The sequence below is a fragment of the Manacus candei genome, unplaced genomic scaffold (assembly GCF_025592945.1).
Source record: "Manacus candei isolate 608988 ecotype Guabito, Panama unplaced genomic scaffold, ASM2559294v1 h1tg000109l, whole genome shotgun sequence".
In the NCBI taxonomy this organism is placed as follows: domain Eukaryota; kingdom Metazoa; phylum Chordata; class Aves; order Passeriformes; family Pipridae; genus Manacus; species Manacus candei.
The window spans coordinates 1,348,457-1,368,152 of record NW_026138157.1 but is presented as its reverse complement, the minus strand read 5'-3'; the positions used below and the strand labels follow the sequence as shown (position 1 = coordinate 1,368,152).

The window sequence follows — 19,696 nt, the reverse complement described above, 5'->3', positions numbered from 1 at the left end:
CTAGTCATGCCCGAGTTTTCTGTGATTAACATTCACATCTGTTCCTTCACCTATGCAGTAGGGATACAAATTCATCTACCCAAAGAAATAGAGTTGGTGGGTCAGAAGGTGGCACAGAGAAAAGAAATGAGGTATCTCAAGTAAGCCTTTAATACCAAAACATCTGCTCAGGGAGCGATGCTTCTCCTCTCTGCACTGGCATGCCCACCCAGAAAGGGGAGACGTGTCTGAATTCGCTGGGGTGGAGAGAGAAACTCACCCTGCTCTGTGCTCTGGGTGTGTCTTCCTGCAGAGGGAGTGTGCCATCAGTGCTCTGTGATTTTTGTTTTAAGCCAGCAGGTGTACAGCTGAGTGCCTTCAGCTAGGGCATTTCAGCTAATCTGAATGTTACCAGTGCCATCAGTGAGCTGGTCTTTTTTCAGCCATTCCTTAAGAAAATCCTGACCAAGGACTGGATTTTGGACACAGGAAGGCCAGACTCACTGGCATCAGCAGTCTCGCAGTTCTCTGAGCACCTGCAGCACATGAGGAAGCCCATGGGTCAGGTAGGCCACTGATCCCACACCTGGGCACAGCGATGTTGGGGAGGGTCACAATGTCCTTTTCAGGCTGTGGTCAGACCTGCAGACTCCTCTACAGTGGTGGTTGCTCTTTATAACTGTGGGAACTGCATATGCAAAGGAATTCAGATATTACTATACTTCCACATGTGAATTAAAGAAGAACTTTCCTTCCTGTAGTTCAAATACAAAAACTGATTTTGTTTAAAGAGGAACAGAAAGCTTTCATGACAATTGCCTCTGAACATTGCAATTCCATGAGTTGCAGGCTTATGTGCTCCTTTCACATCTATGCAGTTGTGAAATAAAGAGATAGGTGACAACCGCTCTGTATTTAAAATCTGCAAGCACCATTAAAACCGGGTTTTAAAACAATCCAAAATATCCCCCTTTGCTACTGAGAACCCAAACTACCAACACAAAATTGTGGGCTATTTCAGGGTGAGGAGTATTTCCGTGGCATTCCCTTGGGTGCAGCCACTGCTCTGTGCCAGAGCAAGGGACTGTAAGCCACTGATTCCTTTCATCAGGGCCTGCCTGGGCAGCATGTGCTGATGGTGTGTTGCCTTCATGTACCTCCTCTATGTCCTCAGGTGCTGCTAAAGAGCTAAAAGCTTTCCCTGCCCTCTTTCACTGCCTTGGCCTTGTATGGGAACCACAGAAAAACCATGAGGTCTGTTTTTTTTATCCAGGAGCTTTTACGTGAAGTTCATAGATATGTGGTAAAGGAATATATCACACAGGTCATCAAACACAGATGGAGAATGAACAGGGAGACACGGCAAAAAGTGAGCGAAAAGATGGACCTGGAAGCCAGAATCTTTCATAATACTCTCATTGATCAGGTATGTGAGTTCTCTCCTGGCCCATTCCCAGAGGTACAATATTTCCACTTGTCTTCCCAGAGACAAAGGCAGCAGGATTCTAAGGAGGCCAAGCCTCAAGAAGTATAGAAGTCCTTAAAAGAGAGCAAGTAAGGTTGTTACTGTAAGTTCATGGTGTGGGCTTCCAGCCTATTGGCCTCTCTGCAGTGGCAGCTTTGCGTGTTTTATGGCTAGACCAATGTTACAACCCATCTGTGAAGGTGAGGTAACTGAGGTTCTTGTTAATAGATCCCTTGGGGCAGATTAGAGTGAAACAACACTGAATTACCAGTGTTTATAAACATATATATATATGTGGCAGGTTTATTTTAGAACAATTTGATTGCAATGGAAATGAGGGATGTAGCCATTTTGGTTATTGTCTATAGAAATATAACAATATAAATACCGCTTAAGAAAATATGTAAAGGAAAGGAAGAAAGAGAAAGAAAGCATAAGAGTAGATAGTGGAGAGGAAAGATATCACCACCCATGGATCCAGCGATGAGGCTTGATTGTCACAATTTAGGTGCCTGTTGGTCGAAGTGATGGTCGCAGTCTTGATCCATCTGAGGTGGGAGAAGGCTGCAATGGGTTTAATGGGTTCAGGTGGGAATGCCCAGGTACCTCCCAGGGGGGGATGGCAGGGGGCAGGAGTTTCTCACTGTCTGATATAATGCTGTGGATAATATGCAGTCTTCTGTTGGAAGGCCCCAGAAATGAGTCTGGAGCAGCTTTGGGGTCTTTGATGGTTCATGACCCCTTCTAAAACACGACTGCTCTTTCTCACACCTCTGTAGTTGAGCCAGTTATGCCTTATCAGAAGAGATACGTGTGAAAGTCCCAATACCTCCCCATGAAGGGGGAGTTTTACACATGAACCAGCTGTGTAAAGAAGGAAATTGGCATGATAAAAAACATTATTCCACCTCACAGGATCTGCTTCCTGTTGGCTTTTTCCTTATCTGGCTCAAAAACCACCTTGTTGCTTAAAAAAAGGTTAGTTTGTCACGGTCACCCTCCAGTGGTGGGTGCTCACGCGCTCTGCACCTGGGCTGTTCTTACACAGATCAGAGGTTTTGCCACCACACACCCAAAAACTGGGTGCAAACCTGGCCTCAGCAAAGCAGCACCCTGCCACTTTTGAAAATAGCTGATTATTTGAGTCATTAACTTTAACATTTCAGTCTCTCATAGCAACATCAGTCTGTGATTTTCAGGGAAGCCAAAGTTGAATTAACTGGATTTTGCAGAAAGTCAGGCATCCAGGGCACTAAATCCCCTCTCAAAAATAAGGCACATGAAATTATTAGGCAGCAGGAGGTAAAGTCTGGCATCTGCCTGTGTGCTAGACCACAGCCACAGTGCCCTGACCAGGGCCTGACTCATGGGATGCTCATGAGCACCGGGAAGGGTGGAGTCCGGCCTCAGGGGAACTCCTTGTTGGCACCTTGCTGCCTGCTGGAGGCAGCCTGTCCTGCCTGCAGCAGTTCTGCCTCACACCCAGCTCTGCACTGTAGGGAAAAAGGCATTTAGCAGGTGCTGCTCTCCCCCTTGACATCCCCATGTGCCTCTTCATCCACAGGGCTCTGACTCTGACTGGCTTGTTCCCGCCATACACCACATTGCCAAGATCATTAGAGAGAAGAAAAAGGACAAGATCAAGGTGTATGTCAAGAAGCTGTGTCAGAATTATCCAGATATCAGGTACACAAAACGACAGATGCCAGAACTGTTGGGCTCCATCCTGAGCTCTTCATCTCATTGTTGGTAGCCATATGGTAGAGGTCAGGATGCCAGCAACAGTGGGAATCCCATCTTATTTTTCTCTCTTTATGTCTGTATACTTTCTCTTCTTTCCCCCTGTCTGCTAGATCTTATGATGCACACAAATTAACTTCAAAGCCTTTTCATTTTAGAATGGAATGGAACAGAATAGAATAGACTATTTCAGTCTATTAGGAGGGGACCTACTACGGTCATCCAGTCCAGCTGCCTGACCACTTCAGGACTGACCAAAAGTTAATGCAAGCTATTAAGGGCATTGCCCAAATGCCTTTTAAACACTGATAGGCTTGGGACATCAAACACCTTTCTAGGAAGCCTGTTCCACTGTTGAACATTCCTCTTAGTAAAGAAATGCTTCCTAATGTCAAGTCTAGAACTCCCCTGACACAGCTTTCAACCATTCCCATGCATCCTATCACTGAATTCTATTTTTTTGCTCCAAATGAACCTTATTTCACAGTAAAGCTCTGGTTTGATTTCAGTGCATCACCAGTATCAGCCCAGTTTGCTGATTTGTAGGCTCCAGATTCGAAGCAAATACTTTGTCTCCTCTTCTGAGGCTCAGACATCAAAGTGAGGCAGCCATTGATGGAGATCAGCTGTGGTTTCTGAAATGACCTCAACACAACCATTAAATTTTGGAATAAATCACATATTCTTTCTTTTATACTTTCCCTTTGTTGTTCCAAAGCTGCATCTGAAAAATTTAAAACTACTGCAAAAGTAAACAAAGTGACTGGCTCTGTGCATGGCTAAACAGCTGCCAACTAAATCAGAAGTTACCTCCTCTTCTACAGCTCTTCTACCAACAACTGAGAATGAATATCAGTGGTACAGACTGCAGAAAACTCCATTTCATCAGAGTAATTTCAGGAAAAAAACCCGAAGGCTTTTGTACAGAGTTACACTGTTTCTGATGGATGACATTTATACAATCAAAACAAACCATAAATTCAACTAATTGTGTTCAGAACACTGAAGTGGACCCTCAAATATTGAGAAAAAAAATCACATTAAATCTGTTTTGTTCCTGAGTAATTTCCTAGGTGAACACACCTATTAAAAAAAAAAAAAAAGATTTAATCTCAGTGGCCAGATTAAGCTGACGAAGGAGGCAGTGCCTTTTCTGGGAAGGATGGGGGAGGTAAATTATGCCTAGTCATCAATGATGGCTATTTGAAAACAATTTTCCACTCAGAAAAGCCATTTACAAGGCTGTAATTTGTGGTGCTTTTTCATCATTAGGTTCAGACCCAAGCCAGGTTTTAAGGCTCGTCCTCTTGATTTATCTAATTATTGACTTTCCATTATTGAGTAATACTATTTTTAACAATCAAGTTTGGAAAACGGGGTGGAACCTGCTGGACTTGCATTGCTTCCTGTTCAGGTCTCTTAATTCTTCCCCTGAGCTCTCAGAGACGTTGAGGAATTTGTATATACTGAGATTACTGGAACAGGGTATGTTTCCAAGTTGGCTTCCCAGCTCTAATCTAATTGGTGCCTGTCAACTTCCTAAATATTAGCACTTCCATTACTCAATTCAAAATAACCATTAAACAAAAGGTCTGCAGCCTCTCAGGAAAACTTGAAATAGGCATCACGTGCGTGTGGAGACAGAGGAGGAAATTCCCTGAAGCACCAGCCAGCAGGAGGGCGTCCCACCAGTGCGGTGTGGCAGGAGCTGATTATCACTGGCTTGATACCTCCATAAGCTGGAGACCCAACTCCAGCGTGGTGAGGGGACGGTCCCTGGCACTTTGCTATGTCCTTGCTCCATCTCCTGCGTGGTTGTTGGTTGTTACCTTTTGGGCTAGTTTTGCCTGCCAGGTCTGAGCAAGGTCGTGTTTGGTTTTTCAGGAAGGGCCACATCCTGGCCATCCTCGCGCGCCGGGGGCTGGGGCGCACCAGGAGAGCAGCAATTCTTCGTCAGGTCTGCCACGTGCTGGAAAGCTCCAATGGAGGAGAGGGCAACACGCTCTTCGCTGAAATTGATGTTCCGGTGGTCATATGCTGCTTCTAAAACAGAACCAGAACAGCAGTCAGCATCCTCCCGCCTCCTGCGCTGCCTCTACACATGATCCAAAATCTGCTACCCTCCCTTGCTCCTCTGCAAACCCAAATATTTGATTGCCATGGAGAAAGAAGCAGTTTTCTGAACTTGCTACCGTGAGTTCAGAACCCGAAGGCAACAGAGGCACTGAGACACCAACCTCCTGCAAGAGCCCCTGGGAAGCAGCTCCAGTTCAGACACCGTGTCTACCTCATGTTCCATACAGATTCTATTGCTGGGAGGCTGCTCTGTTGTTTGGTCCAAAATTAAATTTCTCTTCAGAGAAAACCAAAAGCAGTTCGCTCAGAGCTATATTAAGGCTCGGACTGTGCTTTGCATAATTATACAGCAGCAGAGCGAGAGCCTCCTTTGTAATTAGTACCCATGAGCAATCAAGGGGCAGAGCTTGGGCAGGGATGTGGTAGCACCCAAGTCTTATTTCCTCCACTGTGAACCAGCTGGCCAAGCTGGCATGATGCAAGGCGGTGATGTTGTGACCTGATGCCAAAAACCACTACCTGCCTGAGGAGGAAAACTTTGGGTAAGCAAACCCCACGGGTGGGACATGTAGCACATGGACTACTCTGCCCTCCAGGATGGCCCTGGTGGCCCTTCAGGCATTTCAGCAGATTTTCCTCACTCACGGGTTGCCTTGGGAAACTCCTGTTGGACCGAAGATCTGTTCATGCCATCACAGCCTCTCTGTGTGGACAGGCATGTCTGGATCGGATGTGCCATGTGGAGTGAAGCTCCAAGTTCTCCTTGACCTGAGGAAAAGAGTCATCATGCCTCTAGTCCTTTTTCTTGTATGTTTAAACATATTTTAACAAATCTGGTACAATCTGACTGTAGTATGAAACCAAATGTGAGGTGGACAGACATAGTGCTACAGATCTGATCCTCATCTGGTGTAAGCCAGCATCACCCCATTGATGGGCGTGGAACACCATTGGTTTAAGACCATGAGTGATCCAAAGCATCAGATCCAGCATCTGCAGGGGAGACTAAAAGAGACATCCAGCAGCCTAGAGATGTACAAATCTGATTTTATTTAATTCAATTTATCCTTAGGTTGCCCTCCACAGCAATAAATCTGAGACTTTACAGAGATGTATTTATGATCTATCAATTAATCTGATAAATGTGGACATGGCATAGCCTTGAACACTAATTTGTCTACAGCAGAGCTTACAGCACCAGCAGTGAGACTTTCATTTCCTTTGCTTCGGGTTGCACCAGTATAAATTTCAGCCTGGGTGAGCAGCAGGCACTGGTGACAGGCCAAGGGAGCTGTTCTGATGGATGAGAAATAAAGAGTGCACCTTTTATTCACAATCATCCTATGAGAATTTTTCTAAGATTAACATGCTACCTCCACAGTAAAGATAAGGTGTTCTTCTAAAGATGGCTTTGAAATATCAGGTACAAATTGACAGCTTGAGACAGAAAATCCTGGAAGGAATTTTCTGCCCTGCATCTTTCTTCAATACAGCTCATGACAACTCCTGCAAATCCTCAGCTTGGTGACTGTTTGTATTTGCTATGGAGAAGGAGAAGTAAAATATCATATGCATCTCCCATTGGATGTGAAGAGCTCAGGAACACTTTGGAGCTCCCCTTTCCTGTCCTGGGGTCATGGTGAATCAGGGAGCATTGGATTACACCCCTCATGGATCTGTGAGCTACATCCCCCATCCCAGCAGAGGGGAAGGACACAAGTGCTGAGAGATTAACATTTATTGTTAAAAGCATTGACTAAATGGCAGAAACAAAAGGATTTCTTTTACATACTCAGTCAGAGACTTCTAAGACTGCAACTTCAGTGGAGTGCAGGATTTGAAGCACTAAAGCCTCAGTGGGAGTTTTTGTGCATCAGAAATTTCCCTCTGTCCTGTATGTATTTCTCATCCAAGCACCTAACACAAGGCACCTGTGGCACAGACATTTTCCCAAGTGTATTAGTTAAATGTATACTGGGTTTTCAATCTTATTATTTGACTGGCAAATGTTTCACAAAGCCTCTCCTCAGCCTCCAGATGCCTGGCCCTGGGATTAGATATGGAGCTTGGCTTCCGTTTTCTAATAAAAGCAAGTTGCTACCCCGGAGTCATGGAGGAAAGCTGGGCACAATGGCCTGCCTTTTGTCACAGCCTCTCCTGGGACACTCAGATCCTGCAGCCTGGCATTCTGTAAGCCAGTGACAGGCACAGAGCTGGCTTCCTCCAGGCTGCTGCTCTCCAGCTGCCTGCTCTTGAGCAAAACAGTTTAACTCCATTATGACAAGACTATGGTTCAGTCCCTGTCCTGCCCCAACAGCTGCCCAAGTGGAGAGGGAGATCCAGGATGGGTGAGAAGCAGGGGTCTCCCTGGGCAGGGGGATGCTTAGTCTGGGCTGCAGAGCAGACCCCGGAGCCAGTTAAACAAGGAGAGAAGAAGGACTGTGTGCTTTCCAAAATAAGCTGCTGCTGTCCAGCTGTCTTCTGTAAAACATCCAGTGTTCATTACGCCACATCTCACATTCCAAAAACAAGAGAAGAAAGGCCTCTCAGGGCTTTTAAATGTGAAATATGTTGCTCTTGTAGGAAAGTGCCAAGGAGCTCAATTATTATCACCCTGTTACCTCCTCCTGCTTGTTGTTTCTCAGTGAAGAAAAACACCATCATACCCATTCCTACCCCAGCACACAGTTACATTCCCTCCAGGACATAGAGCTCACTTTTATCCCCAAAGACCCAAGCTACATTATGCAGATGCATCCTCTGGTGAATCAAGCTGTCTCAAAAGTATCCAACTAAATGGAAGAACCAAACTCTCTCCAGACTTAGCTTCTCAGGGGTGAACAATGCATTTTGGGGGAGGGGGAGGGATGTGCAGATTTGGCACAGCTGACAGTATTGTGTGGGTGGTGAAAGACTTTTTTTTTGTTTCAGAGGTCTCTGCTGTTTCACAATACTGTTTGTTTCTGGTTTGGGGTGAAAAGCAAGGGAACAGTGCCTGCAGTCAGGGTACATATGCTGGCATTTGCCATCTGAGACCAGCCTTTGGGTACCATCATTTCATCAATTTTGCTCTGTGAAGTTGTCCTTTCCTGGAAGGAAGATATGGAAAACAGGCTCACACAAAGCAAGAAAGGAGGAGTACCAAAACATTGCAGTGAATGCCCAGGAGGCTGTCCCTGAGCTGAGGCTCCTAATCAATCAGTCAAAATACTCCTGAAAAAAGTCTTTCAGTGCAGCACCACTATAACGTTTAGCTCCCTGTCATGGTAGCTTTCAGAAATGAGCCCTCAATTGGGTGAAAATATTAAAGATGATCAGTGAGAAGCAGATTGCAATATTCTGTCCACTTTATGAGCTGGGTGATGTGGCCTGACACTACCCAGCACACACAGCTGGCATGAAAAGAGGTGCCAGAGCGTTGTTATCTCAGGGATGGCTGAAAAGTAAACTTGTATTAGTTTTAGGTTTAGCGACTTTGGTGATTATATAGCACACTTCTCCAAAGAACTGATGTTTAGCAAACACTTGTCTTCTGTATTTTGCATCTTTCTCCATGAAATCTTGTTGTGGTTGGATTTACTGCCCCAAAGCCAGTCATTTTCTTTCTCTTGGTACTGGGCAGATACAGGAGTGCTCTGCTCAGTATCATCGTCCGTTTCCATCCCTTCAGGACAATTTTGTATAATACTGCTAATGATGATGTGACATTAGCACTGGGACAGGTCCACCTCTCCCATAAAACCTGTGCAAGAGATCAGTCAGGCTGACAGAGCACTGATTTAAACTATTTGCTATCACTGTTACAATAAAAAACCGGTATTGGGAAAAGGTTAAGACTGATGTACATTATTGTGTGGCGAAAGTGGATTAAGATAACCTTTACAAAACTACAAGAATTTTCTCTAGTCCCACAGCCACGTAACTGTCTACTGCCTGAGGATACTGAGCACATAAACTTTGTCTTCCTGCCTTCATCCCTGTCACACAGAGCACTGCAAATGTAGCACTCTCCATTTATATTTGTAAATTCATACCAAGTCATTCAAATATGTTATCCAGAAAAGAAGTAACATGTAAGACAGAGAAACCTCTGAAAAAAAGGCTGTTGTAGTATTTTTGCCATCTTGATACTACTTGAGAGTCTTGAAATGTCAGTGTAGGGCTTTCTCTGCTAGCTGCACAGGCGTTGTACCTCTTGCTAAATGAGTCAGGAAAAGTGAATGGCGGATTAAAGATGAGCACCTAAGTCCCAAGATGTCTGACCAGGCATGGTTTATGTTTGGCCAGGTATGAAATTGTGCCTGGCAGCACGAGCAGCCTGAGCTCCGTAATGAGTGTGGGACTGGGGAGATGCCATGGCTTCATTAGGAGATGCAGGATTACGCCTTGGTTCCCAGGACTGTGGGGAGACTTGGCATCAGGCAAGACAGAACTGTTTTTTTGTGAAAAGTGTTACACAAGTGCAGAAAAAGCAAACCAAGCCAGAAGGCAGAAAGAGGTGGTTACACAGCTTGTCAAGCCATCCCCCAGCTGCACTCAGTCCCTGGGAAGGGGATGGTGAATGACAGCTGGGAGAAAAATGCTGAGAATCAGAAGGCGGCCCAGAAAACTGGAATTATTTCACAAACTGCATCCACAGAGAAAGAAAGCTTTGCTTAACATTGGTCAGTGCAGAGCAGTGGCCTTCAGCTTTTTGCTGCCTATGGACTAAGGTATTATTTCCAGCGAAGGCACAGAGCGCAGTTGTGATAATTGTCTTCCAGTCGGATAAAAAATTGCTGCAAAAGGGAAGGAATATTCTCCTCACCATTTTCTGTGGGGGTCAGGAATAGAGAAACAAGCTTCTACTTCAGTAAGTAGAGGCAAGTTAGATGCAGCAAAACCACCAGTAGTGCTGACGGGGCTGGAGCGCTGGGCACAGTGTGTAGTCCCTACCATTGGTGGCTTTTACAGAATCACAGAATTGCAGAATGTTTGGGGTTGGAAGGGATGCCAAAGATTAGCTAGGTCCAGCCTGCCTCCCATGAACAGGGACACCTTCCACTAGACCAGGTTGCCCAGATCCAACAGCGCTTCCTGGTGAAGCTCGTCATGGGTAATTCCAGAACTGAAATTAAGGAAAATCAAAGTAATCATAAAAGTCCATTATCCTGAGCAAGGCACAAAACGCTGGGGATCATTTCCTGAGCAAGGGAGCTCACAACTTTACAATACTTTTTCCAAAACTCAGGGGAAAAAATATTTCCTGAAAGAACTGTGCTATGAACAGAAGCTCATTGAGTAGACAAGAGGCAATCATGGAATTAGTCATCAGGGATTCATTAGAAGGAGCAAGGCCGAAAATCTTGTGGCTTTTGTCTCTAAAAGCACGTCATGCACTCGTGGACCGTCATCTTCCCCTCACGGCCCGCGCTACAGTTCAAGAATGCATTACTCATGCTTTCGTCTTGAGAGCCCTTTAAACAAACAGGTCTTGAGCCTTCAAGGCACCAGCGAAAGCACATGGTACCTCTTTCCTCAGTGATCTCAAGGCTGAATCCACCCTGTGCCTCTTCTTGCTAAGCAGCTGTTAGTCACCCTCTGAAACAAAGACCATTCCCCAGAATCACACATGTGCTGTCTTCAAGAAGACAGTGTGGAAAGAAATAACAGCCCAAAGGGCCAGGCTGGATTTGCATGTGGTAAGAAGCTCTCCCAGCAAGCTCAGGAGGAGCTGTTATTTCTGTTATTTGGAAGCACCATTGCCTGAGGCTGCCAAAGCACGGATGATACACCATGTTGGCTCAGGAGACCTTCTGGATGTGAACAGTGTCCTTGTAGCACAAGGAGAGAGGCAAAGGGGAGACAGTGGAGTGCAGAGAGGGGAAGCACTGAGAAACAGCTTGTGCTGCTCATTCCATGCATCTCCTGCCCCTGCCTCAGCCTGCAGCCCAGCCCTACACCTGCCTCTGCCACCAGGAGATGACAGCTCCAGGAAGAGGCACCTACACAGCCCTGGTCCTAGACATTCCCAGTGTCTCAGGAGCTTATGTGCAGCCTTGTGACATCCCATGTGAAATGCCTCTCTTCAACTCTGTTTTATCTGAAAAAACAGCTCTTTTTTCCCCTTTTTTGTTAACCGTATAACTTTATTCACTACCGAACAGCACAAAGCCAAATTCAGCCCTGGCATAAGGAAAAAAAAATCCATAGGATTCCACCTGATTATTCTGTGCAAGGAAAAAAAACACCCTTGAAAGGATCCTGAATTTGCAGCACTGGTCAGAACCTCAGAGGGGCTGTGGAACCCTCCCAGGCTGGGTGTGCCCTTGGCACACCAGCACTTGGTGTTGCAGTGAAGGCTGTGGTACAACATGGCAAGAGAGCCCCTGCCAGGACCCCCGTGGGGGAGTCCCACATGTGGCATTTCAGCACTGCCTGGGGGAGGGGGCTGAACCTGAACACACCATTTCCTCTGGGTTTGGCCCTGACACTTGGGTCTGGGATAGTGTCTGGGATTTCTCGCTTCCCTCAAAATACCTTTTGCAAGTGATTAAATACCGAAACAGCTCAAGGTTATATCTGCTGAGTGAATTAATAAAAAACAACAACAAAAAAAGGATTTGTTTGGTTTGCAACAGGGCAGGAATACTTGAATGGATGCCTACTTTTGTTTTATTAAAATCCAAAGCAGGAGAAAATTTTGAGTTAACCAAACTGCCTACAGACAGGCAGCAAAACTCACAGCAATATTGTTCTGTTTCCCAGAGTTATTCACAATCTGTTACAAACAACAACTGCTATGTCTCCACAATCATTTAACCTTCAGCCTTGGTGTGTGGATTTAAATGCCATTGTTTTAGTCACAAGAAGAAAAACTAATTGCATTGTTGCTGTTACAGCTGTATTTCTGGGAAATTGCTTGCATGGGGTGTATCAACCAGAATCCTCAAGTGAATATTATTTTCCACAATAAAAAAAAAACTCAAAAACTTTAATACTAAATGTAACTGCCCTTTCAACCTTTTATGAGTGAAGCAGCTTCTTTCTAATGCAGGTAGATAGAAGCCTGAAGTAGTTAGAAGTGCAAACTTGGGGCTTACCTTTACATCCAAATTAATGCCTTTACACTGGCATTGCAATATAGGGTTTCGTATCCACCACTCATATTTACTTACTTTAGAGCTTTTCCTCTATTCTATAAAGGGAATGTTAGGAATAATTATGACGACTTCATCCATTTAGGAAGTGGTTTAGGAAGGATCCATGTCTGGCTGCTGTGTTATTGGAAAAACTCCCAGGAGACAAAAGCACCCTACCCAGCCCCAAGCCCAGGCTCTACCAGGGAGCAGTGGGACATGTGATTCCAGCTCTGGCCTCCAGAAAGGAAGTTTGCTCACTGTGCCTCAGTTTCCCCTGCAGAAGAACCTTATTCAGAAGCTGTTTCGTGCTTTCTAGATAAAAGAGAAAATCTGAATATGACTTTTAAATCCCTCTAGGCAAAGAAAAAGGCTATTGTTCTGAAGAGCCAGCAGGATTGCTCAGATATTTGTTGAGGAAAGAGGAATATTTTATTGCCAGGTCACTGGGAATTTCAGTGCCTTTCTTTGCAGCCAGTAAATTTGGTAGCAACAACTCTGTTGATTTCAACAGTGCAATGAACTCCTTATCGAGTCAGAGGGTTTGAAACACAGGCTATTGAGTCCTCATGGGTACTTGGATTTTCCCTGGAAACTTCCCTCTGTGCCACTCACTAACCCCAAGTTTAGTTGGACACAAGAGGATAATGCAGCAGGAGAGAGGCCAAGAACAGCTGGGGCAAATCCCGAGGACCCACAAGGAAGTTCAGAACAGAACTTCTTGGTGTCTAGCCTTCAAGACCTCAAACAGAACTACTGCTTTTTCGAGGTGCTTTCCCCCAGTACTTTCCACCATGTAGTGATGAGGAATTTATAGGCAGCCTTTCCTGCTGAGCAAAAAGAGATGCCCCAAGGCAGGGAGTCCTGGGGCAGGGAAGGTGTCTGGGCTGGGGTAAAACAACTGCAGTGAAAAGGCATCCTCATTAGTTTCACCAGGTCTGAACATGATGCCAGTACCATCGTGAGAGCCAGTTGGGATTTGGTCCCATCCAGTGACCTTTCCAGTGTTTCATTCCCTGACCTAAAATTAGGCCTCTCATCCCCTGTAAACAAGTCATGTGCCAGCAGGGCACAGCCATGTGCCTGGAGAGCACTAGTGAGGAGAGGCAGGTCCCAGCCCCAGCTTTTAAACATGGATAGGCATATTCCTCCCACACCACAGGCAGTGAGTGTGTGAGCAGCTCTGCTGACACAGCTTACGCAGCTCTGCCTGCCTCAGGGTGGTTTTTGCAGCCCTGGGGTTCAGCTGAGCAGGTCAGGTTCCAGGGTTCAGACAGGTCTGTGAGGGCACCCAGCCCTGTGCTGCACAGCACAGCTGTGCTCTCACATCTGGGAGCACCGAGCCGCATTGCAGAGAACACGGATATCCGATGCTGCCCCAGATGTGGCTCCTTGCACCATTTCTTTTAGCTTCGCTGGTGAGGCTTTTGCCTTCCCTCAGCCCCTGGCCATGCTGGTCTCTGAGTGCACTCAAGTCAGAAGCGGTCCCATCTTAGTGACTCCTATTTAATGCAAGAGCAGTAAAAGAAAAGCAGCATGCATCCCGTAGGAACACACACATACACTTGTCTAGCTGCACAGGGACCTTGTCCTTGTCTGTTCATGCTGAACTCCAGAGGCATTAGGAAGCTGTAATCAGAGAAGCAGTGTTATATAAAGAAGCAAGAGCAAGCTGGGAAAAAGAAAGAACTACTGGGTAGTAAGCACTGGAGTACCTTAAAAATAGGGTGCTAAAAGTACCTAATAAAAATAGGGTGCTAAAAGGTGGTTTTCTGTCAGAGGACCCCTGAGGCTTCTCCGAAGCAAGTGTTTTCCAGAACATCTGTGCTACAGGCAGATGTGAATCCCCCACAATTTTCCCAGCCCAACGCTCTCCCAGGTCTGATATGAAAGCCTTGTTCAGCCCCACTCCAGACCTGAGCCTTGTGCTGTGACCCGACAACATGCTGTTCATTTCCCAGTGGAGTGGGATAGCAGGAAGTGTGAGTTCCCACTCCACTGGAGTGAGTTGGACTCAGAGATGACTGGACTTCCACACCAGGAAAAAACACTTCCGGTTTCCTTCAGATGAAAAGGAGAAAGCCACACTCTTCCCTCAGCACCTGTTGTTCTTCCCCGAGTCACCGCATGGCAGATATTGAGGGTGCCCATCAGACTGCAAGTAGCTCCAAACACAGGGACAATATCCCTCCCTCCATTCTCTGGGGGAGGGTGACTTGCCCCAGGCTATAAAGAAGCCTGGCTGAAGGTCCAGGGACAGCAAACCGGGAATGGCTGGCTGCCAAGCCTCCCGGGTCAAGAGGACTCTTCCAGCACGTGGTGTCTCCTGCCCACTGTGAACATGTCAGGGACAGCTGGGCCCAGACAGAAATCTCTGATATGGATCCCTCCTCCGTCTTCATGTCAGATGGAGGGTGGCATGGCAACCACAGAAATGCACACCTCCCTTGCTCAAATACCAGAGGAGAGTTCCAGGGCAGCCTCAGAGATGGATGCCTCCTCTGCCAGAATACCACAGGAAAGGTGTCATCAGCCTCAGCTATGGACCACTCCTCAAGCAGAAATACCAGGATGGGGATGCAGACCATGCTTGCATACAAGCCCTTCCTTTGACGAAGATTTAGGACATTTCTCTCAGGTTTGATCTCCTTATTATTCAGACATGTAGGATCTCCGATGCCAAAAGCAACCAAAATCAGGAAAGCTCTCTGTAGTTAGCTTGGCTCAGATGTGACTAGAGAGGGCAAAAGTATCATCACATGAGGTCGGTACCACCAGCAGCAAAGTTCTCAAAAGGAGTTCACACTTTTGAAACTACCAAATCACAGCTTTGCAGCAGGTCAGACCTCTGACACCAACCTCCCTCAAACAGACCTGGGAAAAATATGTGTATTCACTACTTGAAAAGGAAGAAAATAGAGCCAGAAGTCATATTCCCAGCAGAAGGTAGCAGGGTAATACCTACTTACCCAGAGGGCTGCTGCCAGCCACCTGCAGCCCAAACTGCTGCTTTTCTACCTTGAAACATGCACAGCTGGAATTACTTAGGACAAATGAGTTGAGCTCATGGAAAATCCCACAGGAGAACTGATAGTTTCCTTGTCTGGTAATAAAGGTAATGAAAACAAGTTTGAACAAAAATCTCAAATACCATTCAATGAACAAGCATATTGAATTAATAGATTCCAGGAAGAAAACCTTTACCCTCATAACAATCTGCTTCTTGACACACCTTTAGCTGACAATGAGGATAACAGCTTTTCAGCATCATGAAAGAGGAAATTAGGACAGCACTTCAAAAATAATCTCCTTATCAACACTTCTTGTTTATCGCATCTTCATTTTTACAGGTCAGTAAATCTTTCGTTGTCTAGTGCAAAGGATTCACAACCGTTTTTTCAGTAGAGACATATCCCATCTGTAGGCTCCTGCTCAGCTAAATTTGGATATTAGGATTGCTATTGAGATTGACTTTGATGCTGAATATAGAAGACAGGAACGATCCCATGCAAGTTCGATGTTCCAATTTAAGGAAGCATCTGCAAACCTAAGTTACAAATCTCTGAAGTACATATTGCTTATAAGTGTAAGTTGCAGCTGAGAAATATATCACATATATTGGTGAAGTCAAGCATAAAAGCCTCGATTCCTCAAATTGGCAGACTTTAGATAGCTTCTTATATGGCACAAACTATAAACACAGAGTATCAGTGTAGCCCTGTGCAATACATTGGGTAGCTACAGAGCACAGAAAAATTCCTGTGCAGCACTAGAAGATGTGCAGCCCAGTATAACTTGGTTACTCACTACTCAACATTATTCAAGTAAATACAAGATGCCTGTCTCAGAAATCAAGCTACACAGGCAAGCAGTGTCGTGCTGGTGTATCAGCAGAAGGTCCAAGTGCAGTGATAGGTTTGGTTTGCACAAGTAGGGGCACCCAGACGATGGCACCTAAGCTCTAGGTTTTTAATTTAAGACCCAGTTACAAGATGCTCTTTGTTCCCCTGTCTGCTGGCAGAATTGCCCTGACCCCAATGAAGTTTACTTACAGCAGATAAAGATGAGGCCCAGCAACAGAGCCCACTACATGAATCTAATTTGGATCTTACATAAATCATTCCATACAAACATTTATCCAAGAAAACAACCCAGGATGCCCACAGATTTGCAGCCACATTTGCCAACACCAGCTGAGCATCAGGAAGTGTGAGTTCCCACTCCACTGGAGTGAGTTGGACTCAGAGATGACTGGACTTTCCCATACTGCTTGCTGCAGGAGTCTCCTACAGTCAGGGCCTCCAGTGCTAAGCTGGGGACGAGACATTGGTCAGAGACAAATGCAAAGACCCCCTGAATGTTTGAAGAGAGGTTTCAGTGTGTCTGAGACACTTGTCATTGAGCCACTTTCCAATGCAGATTCACAGCACACCTGGGACAGACAACCCTGCATCCCACAGGGATTACATAACTGAGGATGTGAGCAGAGAACCAGCCCCAGGTCCTCCCTGCATCCAGAACAGCATCCTCTGCTTTCAGACAGTCACGAACACTGCCTTTCCAGCCATGCCCAGAGTTACATGTGTGTGTAATCCTTGGACCACACCAGCCTCCCTGGTGCCTCCCAGGGACCACATCCCTTAGCCTCCTGCACGAAAAGGATGCAGCACCAAGCTCACCTCCAGCTGCACTGTGCTGCTCCCAAACTGGCTCTAACTGCAGATGTCAAACCTTGCCTCCTTCTCTCCCCTTCACATTGGCATTGGAGGAAGTGATGAAGCACAGAGCAAGTTACTGCACTCCAGGACCAAATCTTGTGCTGTTTCGTGTTTCCGATGATTTTCAGACTGGTGTGGCAACCCAGCATTTCTGTCATGTGACATTGCTAGTTTCAGGTCACTCATTGTCAAGCAGTAAGGGGACCCAACCCTGGAGTAATCCCAGAGGGGAACCCTCTGCCCAGCTCAGCCAAAGGCTGGCCTGAGATGAATCAGGGTTTTCCAGAGACCGGAGATCATGGGTTTGCCCATCAGGGCGGCCCCTCTGCTTCTGCTTCCTGTTTTGGCAGACATTGTTGGGTGTGAGGTTTTTCCCTGCTACTATGGACTTTTAGGGAAAAGAGTCCCTGAGAGGAAAGCAGCAGCCCCAGTGGGCAGGACGCAGGCCCAGTGGGTAGGAAGCATCTGCTCTCCAGCACTGTGCCAGCTCAACTGGGCACCTCCTTCCAGCACAAACATTGGTCTCAGACTATGTCTGCTGCTGGGGGATATCCCCATGCCAGACCTGCACAGATTTATAGCCCCTCCAAAAGTTGTGCAGCTACACAGGTGCTGAGTGTGGGCATCAGCAGCACCAGGAAAGCTCAAGGTTCACAATCAGCTTTAAATCTCAGGACCGTTTTTTTTACATTTTGCATTAAACCACAGCTGTCAGATGTAAAACAGAAGTCATTCCAGGCACAGTAACCAGGCTCTTGGGCTTGCTACTTGTCCCACTCCCTGCCCCACTGCAGCTTCCCAGAAAAGGAGGGAGGAGGTAGGCTCTGCAGGACCACAATAGTTTGATTTTGTGCCTGCACGGCAACTGCTTCAGCCCAGATCTCATCCAGATGTGTGCTGAAGATGCCTCACATTGAGGCTAAGCAATGGACAGCACAGCCCTCACAGCCTCCACAGACCCTCTGCAATGGCCCCCCACAACCATTGCTGTCACCCAGACATCCCCTGGCTGCCCTCCAACCATCCCTGCTGTGGCAGCACACAATTTCCACAGCGTAACAGGCTCACCACAACTCCATGGCCAGGGATGGGGGTCCCTAGACATCAAGAAGAGAAATCAGGAAAACAAACCACAGAATCATAGAACAGTTTGTGTTGAAAGACACCTTTAAAGGTAATCTAGTCTAAACCCCCTGCACTGAGCAGGAACATCTTCAACTAGATCATGTTGCTCAGAGTCCTGTTCAACCTGACCTTGCATGTATCCAGGGATGGAGCAACTCACCTTTCGGGGCAACCAGTGTTTTATCACCCTCATCATAAAACATGCCTACCTTATCTATGATCTAAATTGACCCTTCTTCAGTTAAAAAACCATTACCCCTTGTCCTATCACAACAGGCCCTCTAAAATGCTTGTCTCCTTCGAGTACTGAAAGGCTCAGTAAGGTCATGCACCCACAAGTGAAAGACAGAGTTTGGGAGACTTTGGGGTGAGGAAGGAAGCCATTGGCTCCCAGTACCTTCAGTACACAGCACTGAAGGTTCTGAATGATAATACTGTCTTCTGGGAGTGCTGTGAGCCCTGCTCTGGGGAAGGTGCTTCACTGTGGGCATGATGCAGGACGCAGATACAGGCAGCTGTGCTTTCAGGCACACACCTCACCCCTACCAGCCTCCTGGTGGCAATGCCCTGCTCAAGGAGCAAAGCTTTCATAGAATCAAAGAATATCCTGAGTTGGAAGGGATCTACAGGGATCATCAAGTCCAATACCTGGTTCTGCACTGGACAACCTCAAAAGTCACACCACGTGTCTGAGAGCATTGTCCAAATGCTTCTTGAACTTTGGCAGGCTTGATGCCACGACCACTTCCCAAGGAAGCCTGTTCCTGTGCCCAACCTGAGTGAAGAACCTTTTCCTTATATCCAATCTAAACCTCCCCTGACACACCTTCATGTCACTCCCTCAGGTTCTATCACTGGTCACCAGAGAGAAGAGATCTGTGCCTACCCCTCCACTTCTCCTTGTGAGGAGACTGCAGATCATGATGAGGTCTCCCCTCAGTCTCCTCCAGGCTGAACAAACCAAGTGACCTCAGCTGCTCTTCATACAACTTCCCCTCAATGCCCTTCACCATCTTTGTTGCCCTCCTTCGGATGCTCTCTAACAGCTTAAGGTCTTTCTTATATTGTGTCACCCAGAACTGCACACAATATTCAAGGTAGGGTCGCATCAGTGCAGAGCAGAGTGGGACAATCCCCTCCCTCACCCAGCTGGCGATGCTTTGCTTGATGCCCCCAGGACATGGTTGGCCCTCCTGGCCGAGTAACTGGTTGCCAGAGCACTGCTGACTTATATTCGACTTGCCATCGACCAGGACTCGCAGGTCCCTTTCCTCGTTCCCCAGTCTGTACATCCGGGGTTGACCACCCCAGGTACGGAATATGGCATTTTCGGCGGCACCTGCTCCATCCCGAATGGAGAGTTTCCAAGCCTACAATGGGACACATCGCACAGACAAAGCCCTCGGGGCAGTGAGCCCAGGGTGCCCGTGCCCCATCCACTGGTCTGTCAGGACAGGGCTCTGGGGTTCAGTTCC

At 46.6% G+C, this 19,696-nt stretch overlaps 1 protein-coding gene across 2 annotated transcripts in view; it reads left to right on the top strand.

Annotated features, from left to right (window-relative positions):
• The window catches only part of EXOC3L4 (exocyst complex component 3 like 4), a 30,719-nt gene extending 18,124 nt beyond the window's left edge, over positions 1-12,595 (top strand). For both annotated transcript variants that reach the window (XM_051769496.1, XM_051769495.1), the window contains 4 exons: positions 423-545; positions 1,253-1,405; positions 3,009-3,130; positions 5,069-12,595. In XM_051769496.1, coding sequence (XP_051625456.1) covers positions 423-545; positions 1,253-1,405; positions 3,009-3,130; positions 5,069-5,231 — 561 coding nt within the window. In that variant the 3' untranslated portion in view covers positions 5,232-12,595. The remainder of the gene's footprint in view (positions 1-422; positions 546-1,252; positions 1,406-3,008; positions 3,131-5,068) is intronic.
• The last annotated feature ends 7,101 nt before the right edge of the window (positions 12,596-19,696 follow it).